The sequence below is a fragment of the Phragmites australis genome, chromosome 6, assembly GCF_958298935.1.
Source record: "Phragmites australis chromosome 6, lpPhrAust1.1, whole genome shotgun sequence".
Classification (NCBI taxonomy): domain Eukaryota; kingdom Viridiplantae; phylum Streptophyta; class Magnoliopsida; order Poales; family Poaceae; genus Phragmites; species Phragmites australis.
Genome location: NC_084926.1, coordinates 5,374,601 through 5,384,847, shown reverse-complemented (window position 1 = coordinate 5,384,847; position 10,247 = coordinate 5,374,601). Strand labels below are relative to the sequence as shown.

Below are 10,247 nucleotides of genomic sequence, written 5' to 3'. Positions count from 1 at the left end.
ATCCTCGCATAGTTCTTATGCTATTAACTCCAAATGCTCCTGCTAATGTGACAGGGAAGAAACACTAATGGCCCCAGCTCAGAAGTCAGAACAAACAATCCATCGCCAATTTAGAGCAATAGGAACTTCCAGAACACAGGAAACAACATTTGGAACTCAACAGCGAAACAGATAAACACTGAACAAAAGCACATTAGGGATAGAGGTTAAAGAAGCAAAGAGAGAATAGAATTGCTCACAGAAGCAACTACTAACAATTCCAAAACTACAAAACCAACCGCATATTAGGCCATTCTGGATGAAGATTTCCAAAACTACAAAACCAACCGCATATTAAGCCTCTGGATGAAGAAAGTAAGGAGGACAAGAAAAGCAATGGATTAAACCATTCTTGCTGAGCACAATAAGCACACAGGAATAGCAAGATGTTCTACCAACATAACCAAGATGAATGTAGCAAAAAAATAGCAACAGAGGGAATTAGGCCATTCTGGATGATGAACCGAGTCACAAATACAACAGAAATCTTGCACAGGCACAAGAATAGGATCCACTCAATTTGATTCAAATCAATTCAATCGATATTATACGAGTTTACTGAATAGACATGTAAATGAAACAATTCTGAACTAATAGACAAAAAAATGAAACCTTTATCCTATCCAAGAATTGTACACCACCAATCAAGTAATTCCAGCCTCCTGCAGTCGCCACCTCTGAATCAAAGCCTAATGAATCAATCTGAATCGTAACGCAAATGAACAAGAATTCGCATCCTGTATTCACTGGCCTCTCCATCTTGCTGCCGCTGCAACGTGCCACCCCTCCCCTCACTGTCCTGTACAGCCGAAGGCGGCAGCTGGCTTGCGGTGGCAGCTGTGGTGGCAGTGGCAATGCATTGCAAGGCAATTCCATTACCGGCCAAGAACCACCACATCCCCAAATGAAAGAATTATGTGTATGTCATCAGCTTCTACCAAGAAAACACTGCTGCGGGTAAAGCCGATGATGATAACGCAGACCCGGACGGTGCTGATGCGGAAGATGCGTCATTCTCGCCAATGTAGAGGTCGTAGGACTTCCAGGTATGGTCGAGGGGACAAGGCTTGCCGGCGTCAAGGCGGTCCCATGGTTTGCCCTTCCCGGACCAGTGCATCAGGCTGACGGGACCCTTGTGGAGGGGGCGGCAGCTGCCGAGCACGTTGTCGCCGCCCAAGCCGTGCTGGTTCCACCGGTGATCGACGGCCTCCACCTCGCCGGCGAAGACGAGCAAGAACGGGGGCAACGATCCGAGCTCGTAGATTCTTTTTTCTTTCTGTATCTCCATCCACTGCTCGATGCGGCGGCGGTAGTTGCCGACGCGCCATCGCCGGAGGTCGATGACCATGACACCGGTGTTGAAGTAGCAGGGCGCGCGGCGTCGCCCGGCGAAGACGCGCTCGCCGAGCTTGGAGTCGGACCAGAAGGCCTCGGTGAAGTATCGGGAGAAGTTGGCGTGGCAATACTCGGGAGCGGCCACCACCGCGGCGGCGGGCAGGCGCGTCTCCCAGAGCCGCCGCACGTCGTCGACGGCGAGCACGTCGGAGTCGAGGTATATCGCCCTCGGCACGCAGCGCGGGAGCAGGTCGGCGAGGTAGTTCCGTGCGTAGTTGAGCGGCGCATCGAGCGCGGCGCGCACGGACGCGGAGATGAGCCCGGCGACTGCGTCCTTGCGGAACGGGTAGATCTCGAACCGCAGCGACGGGAACGACGCTGCCACGGCGGCCCTGAGCTCGCCCACCTCCGGCGCGCCGCCGCCGTCCGCGGCCAAGAAGTGGAAGAAGAGCGACTCCGGGCAGGACGCGTGCTTGAGCAGCGAGTAGATGGCCGCCATGGAGCCCCTGAGGTAGTGCGCGTCCAGCGTCATGGCGATGTGCACCAGGCCAGGGTCGCACACCCCCGCGCCAGCGATCGCCGAGGGGCACCCCTCCCCGTTCCGGTACTCCGGCGCCTCGGCGAACCTCGGCAGCGCCGCCGCCGTCCCCGATGCGGCCAAGAACGCCGCCACGACCAGCGCGGCCCACATCGCCGGCGAGGCGCCCATGGCCAGCGCCGGCGAGGGCTCCCCCTTGGTCCCCGGAGATGCCCTCAGGGCTCGTCCTCTCCCTCGGGGGGGGTCGGGCTCCTCTCCCGGTCGGGTCGGGTTGTGTGGTTTCCTCGTTGGAGGTGATCGGCGTCGTTGCTGGCCCTGTGTATGTGCGGGTGGCGCTGGATCGATGGGCCGAGTCGTTTTATCGGGGACATTTATATGTGGCGTTACCAATAAAGGCCCGCGTGGGAGGTGGGTCCCACGTGCGGCGTCGGCTTTCCTCCCCTTTGCTTGCCCCACGCGTTATAATCGTTGGCGATCGGGTGGGGGAGGGTTAATTACGACGTGGTTAGTGGCTGCTTAATTACGGCTAAACTGGGATTAGCAGCAGCGCGATACGGTGACGCGTACGTACGCCACTCTGCTTACGTCTTTCTGATGCTTTTTTTTTCTCTAGGTTGTATTCTAGAGTCCGTAACGACCTGAGCGAGCGAGCCCGTGACAGGGGTTAGTGTAGTGCAAATTGCCAAGGAAAAGAAAATGCAAACGTATGATTTATCTTATTTGTCTTTCTATTTTATGTGATATTTATTTATTTATTAATTTTGTAAGTATTTATGATTTTTTCTACCTACCCCTTAAACGCGAATCAAACAAAGCGAATTCGAAATTTGGAGCTAAGTTGACGATACGAGCTCGTGGGTTATGAAATTTGGAGCAAATAAAGACCAGACATGTAGCTGTTCGCAATTGGGCGCACGTGCTATTCTCGTGTCGAGATCCACTGATCCAGGGTGAATTAAATGAGGCCGCGTATTCGAATTTTCTGTTGTTAACTAGTAATCCTCAATTACCATAGGATTATGAATCAGAGGTTTTTATTGGGAACTTATTGCTGTGATTTCCTGGAAACTTCACACGGTATGTGAAACTGTGGATATACAACATGCCATGCGCTACCACAAATATAAGCATTTCCGTGGTTTCCCGCTCGTATACTGTCGCACAAATGGTTTTTTACTCCTAATTTAGTCTAGTACAACTGTACAATGTACAAGACGACCCAACATTACGGACTAACTGCAGAGCCTAAAACGGCGCACGCTGGATCTCTATAAACAGTTACTTTTTTTTTTTTAACGGACGGGATGACATAAACGTGGCACCATGTGCTTGGTTCCACCTCCGTCGTTTTTCTTTGGCCTTGCGTACTATACTGCTACTTAAGCGTGCATAAGACCTTGAAAAATCGACAGATAAAAAAGAATGGCGACATTAACTTTTTTCCTCAACGGCATGCATATTTCACCTACATAGAATTAACTTAGGATATAATAATTCGAAAAAATAAAAAAATAACATAAAAAATTCACAACAAAATCATATAATTTTAAAAGAAGAAAAATGATGTGCCTAAATAGTAGGGTGGAGGGGACTGTATTGTCTAGAGTTGTTTGTCCGTAACAACGCTACGAGAAGGATTAACTGATTTATGAGGGGGTGAAAATAATTCTCGCAAATTATTTAGTGTAAAGATAGCGTGACGGAGGTAGAGCCGACATGCCTGCGGTGGCACATCTTTTTGAGAAACTCAGCGTTGTAAGTAAAGAGCAGGGGTTGGTGCACACTCTGAAGAAAGCTGATGGTGAATATATGAAATATAAATATTAGATATCTAGGTATGAAAGATAAATAATGAGATATTAAATATATTTTTAAATATATGAAAGACAAACATTTGACATATATATATATATATGTAAGATAAATAATAGGGAATTAAATGTATTTTGGAAAGACAAATGTGATTCAAATTTATACAATGACATTATGATCCATTTGGATAAACAATGAAGATCGATCGGATTGCCATAATTCGTGCATATTGTAGAAATATTGAAAAATGAATCAAACTTGGATCCTGACCGACCTATTCATCATGGAGAGGGAAACATCCTTTTTAGGTGGTTTTGCTATTGATAGGCCACTGGTCACAAATCGAAAATGTTCTTTGCAATTTGTCACTAGTATTTTGAAAAGCTTTTGAAAAACAGATGAACATTAGCAAGGTTATTTGTGAACTCTGTATGATTAGTGCGAAAAGAATGAAATGCCGACCGCTGTTGAGTGTTCATTGTCAATTTTGTATTTCCAGAAAAAGGGTTTCCGTCATTCCGTGTTGAAGAGTCGTACGCTCGTCGCCAGTTTGCTGGTCCTCAAAATTCAAGGACCATATGACACCACATAAGAAGCAGGGAATTCTAGAATTCAGAGAAAAGTTGCTTAGACCATTTCTAAGGATTCTCATCAGGGATTTCGATTTTTTCATGATTTTTTTTTTCGTTTTTTTAGCGTTTTAATAGTTTTTCTTTGTAGTTTCGTTACGAAATGATTTTTGTCATTTCTTTAGGACGAGATTCTATCTTTTTTTTTTTACAAATTCATTTAAAGAAATTATTGTAAATAAGAGAAAATAAAAGAAATAAGAACGATGAAAAGAATAGAGAAAACAACAAAATAAATAGAATATGAGATGGTATCAGTATCGAGGTCCCATGCGTTCTTTGGCACTTCCCTTCAAGTGTTGCTTCGAAGAAAAGGGTTCCGAGGCAAAAACTGGGAGCTCGTGAAACACGGAAAAGTTGAGCATTGATTGATCATATGATGATTCTTCAACGCTGTGGTGTATGGTCGCGATCTCCTTGAACGGTAAGACAACAGCCAGCGACGTAAAAGGCTTGACGTCGTTGCCACTGGCGGAGCTTTATTGAGGTCAGGGAGGGCCATGCCCTTTCTATTCTTTAAAATTCATCAAATAAATATTTAATGTTGCTAATCAAACTCAAGTAAATACTGATATATTTCCTTTTATTTAAACATGTGTCGTTGCCAAGTCATTCCATTGCCGGTAAATCCATAGCCCGATCTGTCGGCCTACGTAAGAACATTTGCTACTCAACTGCTCCATCAAAATTATCACCATTTCTCATCTCTTATCATAAGGATCCAATATCATGGTGTGTTCACGAGAAACAATTCAATATCTCGACAATGATCGATTTTTTTTTCTGCATTCTAATTTCCGAACGAGGCTCTACCATTTCGAAATGGCACCATCAGATGGCAAGCGTGATCTTCTCTTCGCCGTGCACACATTGCAAGTTTTGCAAGTTTTCGACGCCGACAAGTTTGCATGTTTGCTATTAGTTTTCTATTGCGAGTTGGTGAGGAATGGTACTAGTCAGCTACTCAGCTGGCACATGGCTTTAATTCGTTTACATTTCTTTAAGACAAAAATGATGCTTCTTCCTCCTCCTCTGCTTTCTGCGTAGTATTTTATATACCTGTGGCATTTTCCACTATAAAGTGGCATACACGTTCACCAGTAAAATACCTTGACGATCTGTGAGACTAGAAACAGATCTGACGAGAATAATCCAGCACGCTAAAAGGAATCTTCCGAGTGGTGATGCTGAGGGCGTACATGCATGCAGTATTGTAATTTGTACTGCTAATCTGTTACGGGTTTGGGACAAGCATGACAACTTGCCAGTCTTTTCGACGTTGCGGCGTCGTTAACTTACCGGGTAATCCACGTCTAATCAAGCTAGTCCTTGTCACGAAAAGTGTAACGCTTGGTAAAATTGGCAGCATCTTGTCACCCTGAGATTCATGTCGCTGTCAGAGTCTGTAGCGTACTAGCGTGCATCGATCTTCCAGTAATCCCATCCATTGCTTTATAGTGCATGAACCTCTACCGATAAACTAACAGGATCTCAAGAGCCTTTCTAAAACTCGTCTCTTATATCTTCATATAGAAAATCTTTTTAATAATATTTTTTTAAAATTAATTTTTTCTTCAACAGACTTTCAATACTAACTCTCAATATTTTCCCTCATGTGTCACTGGGTGGACCTCATATGTCATCTCTCCTCTTTCTCTTTCTCTCGCCCTCTTCCCTCTTTGCTCGGCATGTCATACCAGCAGGTGCCAGAGAAGAGCAAGGAGAGCACCGGTGACCCATGGCAGTTCATTGGCCTCCTGCCGCTGTTCGACCCACCGAGGCACGACAACGCAAAGACCATTTGTCGGGCTCTCCACCTCAGTGTCAACGTCAAGAAGATCACCGGCTACCAGCTGGCCATCGGCAAGGAGTCTGCATGTCGCCTCAGCATGGGCAACAACATGTATACCTCCACCAGCCTTCTCGTGACAAGTCCAGCGAGATGGGCGGCCTCCCAGTCGACGAGCTCATCGAGAAGGCCAACAGTTTCACCGAGGTGTTCCCTAAGCACAAGTACGAGATCGTGAAGCGGTTGCAGGACTAGAATTGAAGCACATCTGCGGCATGACCAGTGACGGCGTGAACGACACACCGACGCTAAAGAAGGTCGATATTGGCATCACCGTGGATGACATGACGGACGCGGCCTGGAGAGCATCGGGCATCATGCTGGTTGATCAACGCTAATCACATCTTCAACTCATCATTAGCCATTGCTGCTCCTTCAAGAAGATGAATTGGAAGAAAATTTTTGAGGGAGAATAACTAGAACAAGAACAAACAACTCATCACTTGGTTCCCAAATCAAGTTGCTTCTCATTGCTTATCACCGAATCGAGTTGCCCTCATTACTGAATAGCACTGCCTCGCCGCTCATCGCCGAATCAAGCCCATGTCTTTGCTCGTCGCCGAATTGAGCCGTCGCCGCTCGTCGCCGAATCGAGCCTGTCGTTGCTCGCTGCCAAATTGAGCCACTACGTTACCGCTCGTCTCCGAATCACACCATCCCACTGCTCATGTAGCCGAATCGAGCTTCTACTGCTGGCCGCTCGCGATAACCAGAACCGTAGGCGAAGGAGGGCACACACTGGCAGGCTCCTTCGCTTTCGCGTGTCCGGGTGAGGCTTTTGCGGCGGCGAAGGTGCCAAAGAAGTGGCCAAAAGGGCAGTGGAGTTTGAGGAAAAGGCCGTCGGGCGACTGGAAGGAGGCGCCGACAGCCCTAAAGTTGGGGTACGTCACCACCTCCATGGGATCCGGCGTGTGGTTTCAGCTAGGTGGGCGGAGAGCGCTCGCCGCCACGCATGATGAAGAGACCAAGGGCGAGGCCCACCGTCGGTGACACGCTGAACCAACGACAGCGACGGGAGGAGGACGGCAAGGTGTTTAGAAATGGGGTGGGCCCGTGGGGCAGAATAGCGTTTTGGGAATCAAGGGGTGTTCCACAAAAGTGGAGAGCAAGAGAGGTCTTTTGGGAACTCCTAAGGAAACAAAGTGAGATAAAGAGGCGGTTAGAGATAAGTTTTAGATCAAAATTCCTATATTTGACTATACAAAACCACTTATAGAGTCTCTTGAAGATGCTCGATAATATCATAGTTAACTTTGATGGTAATTGTTAGACTATATCCTATTGTTATGGAAGGATATTATTCATTTAGATTTATTGTAACCTCTACGATATGATTTGTTTCTATCTTTAAACAATTGACTTGTGAGTCAAATTATATGCTCTATATGAATAGATTGGATTCACGAGGCCCAATATAAATTATCCATCGCGAAGTACTGCCTAGTACTAGTTACCTGTACTAGAACACCTTTTACTTGTATGATGTGTTACGTCTCCCCATCTTGAAATGGTGCGATCCGAAGAGCCTTTTTGCCGCGTGACTGCGATTACAGTGATGCGACCAAACAAACAGTGAACGTCGCCGTTTGGTGTGGGATTGCTTTGCGTGCGCTCGTTTGCGATCTTGACTAATCAGCCTTTCATGTGTGCTTTTAATTTGCTTCCAATAACTGGGTACGATAAAGTAATAGACCTCGTCGTCTTTCTTGTGGAAGAAATAAATATATTCACGGTATTGATTCCAATGTTGTTACGCCATTTCTTGGTGCTTAAAATAAACAAATTTTCATTGTTGTTACGCAATAGTTGTCGAGACGTGAATTGATCTTGCAATCCGGATGGTCTCCATCACGACGATTACAAATCGCACCCATTGGTTCAGCACACATCTACATCCTGGAGTATAATAGACGCCGGTTTACTTAATCAAGCTTGCAAATGACACCAATTCCGTACTATTCGTCTCGTTTTTCAGTTGCAATTTGCCACTTCAAAAGCGATGCACGGAAGGTCTGGAAACCGGACAGCTTGGCTGATAGCTTGGAACGTCTATTTCGTCATGACCATCAATGGTAATAGCGAGTAAGCGACTAACGCATGAGCGAGGAAAAACGCCGGTTGCTGCCGTCATTAACGGCTGAGATAGTCAAATCCAAGACTTAACGAGAAAGCAAGCATATGCTGAACCAGAAGAATATCGAGCCGAGACTCGAGAGTAGCTACGGGAAACAGGCTTCTTGACGAGAAGATGGCGGTCTCGATCGAGAACTCGGTGAATCTTAGAAACCACTCCTTCATTCGCAGAGAACTTAACGGTTCGCTCCTTGTAACTTCCAGGCAGCGACCTCGTCTACTAGAAAGAATCCACTCAATTCAGCACGTAGCAAGATCGATGATGCTCACGCCGATCGAACGAAGCGTCCAAAGACAAAGCCAAGTCACACCGCAGCAGCTAGCTAGCCTCTCAACGGGACAGTTCTGGGCTATGGTTCGACGCACGCCCTGATGAAGGAGATGCCGTGTCACAAGCATGCAATCGACCAATCAATCGTAACATTTGTCGTGGTCGTGAATTCATGATCGATGCAGCGAGCGCATCCACAGGGCGTCTCGAGCATTCTGTTCCCCGGCCAGCAAGTGTGCACAGATGGTGGGGCGGCGTGTGGCTCGAAGGTTCTGCTTGCCTTCCTCTGGAGTCTGGACTAGAAAACGAAGGATTGGTTCGCGCGGCGCCATCCAGGAACAGGAATGGCTAGTCTCGTGGCATCCGTGCAAGCAATTGACCGCTTCCAATTACAGGAGCGCATGCGCGACGATCAGAAAGGAACTGGAAATCCTCGTGTGCGCGTCCATACGGTGTCTGGTCGATTCTTGCGTCAACGACGAGATTTTTGGAGAAAATTATTTTAGCAGTACATATATATGCACGACAAGAGTTTGTCGCTACGGAAAGAGGGAAGGAATTATACTTCTTTTCCCGTCACCTTATCAGCCAAAATATTGGATTTGACCACGTATCAGATTCGCTGGGTGGCTTCTAGCCTTGGGTTGAAGGCTTCAGAATATGCCTCTCCCAAGCATCGGCCGGTGCTGCTTCTTTACACCGACACCGTTCGTTTACGTGCTGGTAGTGGTTGCGCACGAGTCGCCACGGGTCTCTCTCTCTCTCTCTCTCTCTCTCGCAGTGACATCGGCATGGCGTCATTGCCTGGCGCCCGGGGTCATGCTGGCTGCCGAGGCCACTCGTTTCCGAGCTGCGAAGCGTCCTAGCATCGGACAGGTCGAATTTGGCACCGCTAGCCTGCTGATCAGCCGTGGACAGGTTCGCGCGTGGACAGGCGAAGCAGACCCTTCATACGTGTCGCAGAAGCACGGGGGACGGGGAAAGCATGGCGGTGCACGGGGAGTTGGAGGTCGAGACGGGAACGGGTAATAAGTCTCGTTTCGGAGACGTCTCGGCCCCGAGCCCGCAGCGTACGCGGTCAAGCACTCGAGCAGGCGAGGCGGACACAGCGACGGCCACGTACCGACGTACGTACGCGCCACGCGCTTGCGCATCTCGTCAGCTGCCCCGAGAGCGACGCGCCCGCCCCGTAGGATCTGGACCAGTTCTCTCAAAGTTTGAACGGGTCGTTCCTTCCTTTCACTCGGTGCGCGACGAAGACGACGTCCTGAAGCTGGGATCGGAAGCGTGCGCGGTCTGGTCACTAGCGCGCAACGGCTACTTTTCTACTGTTCTACATCTACGTGCGCGCCGCACCACGGCCGAGTAACTTGGCGGTCGGTTGGGAGGTCGGGTCGAGCTCGAGCAGCTAGTTCAACTGGTTCGTATTTCGTATGCGCGTGCTGTGTATATGCTACGTAGATAACGTGCAGCCGAGAGAAGATTTGGATCTTGCTGGTTCGTAGCGGTATGTGCGACTGCGCGTGATGCAATTGGCATTCCCTTGCATCGGTTTGCATGTTTGGCCGTAGGGAGACGTATATGGGAGAGATGTCATTGTACGGTGTCGAAAGGACGATGCTCGCACAAGTTGATTTCGAC

General features: G+C 48.1%; 1 protein-coding gene and 1 pseudogene across 1 annotated transcript; one reads left to right on the top strand and one right to left on the bottom strand.

The window, feature by feature from the left end:
* Positions 1-544: 544 nt before the first annotated feature.
* On the bottom strand, positions 545-2,236 carry LOC133921280 (probable galacturonosyltransferase-like 9). The gene has a single exon (XM_062366088.1). The coding sequence runs from the start codon at positions 2,081-2,083 to the stop codon at positions 974-976; it is 1,110 nt and encodes a 369-aa protein (XP_062222072.1). The 5' UTR covers positions 2,084-2,236; the 3' UTR covers positions 545-973.
* A 3,805-nt stretch (positions 2,237-6,041) lies between these two features.
* LOC133920804 (plasma membrane ATPase 2-like) lies at positions 6,042-6,540 on the top strand (annotated as a pseudogene).
* The last annotated feature ends 3,707 nt before the right edge of the window (positions 6,541-10,247 follow it).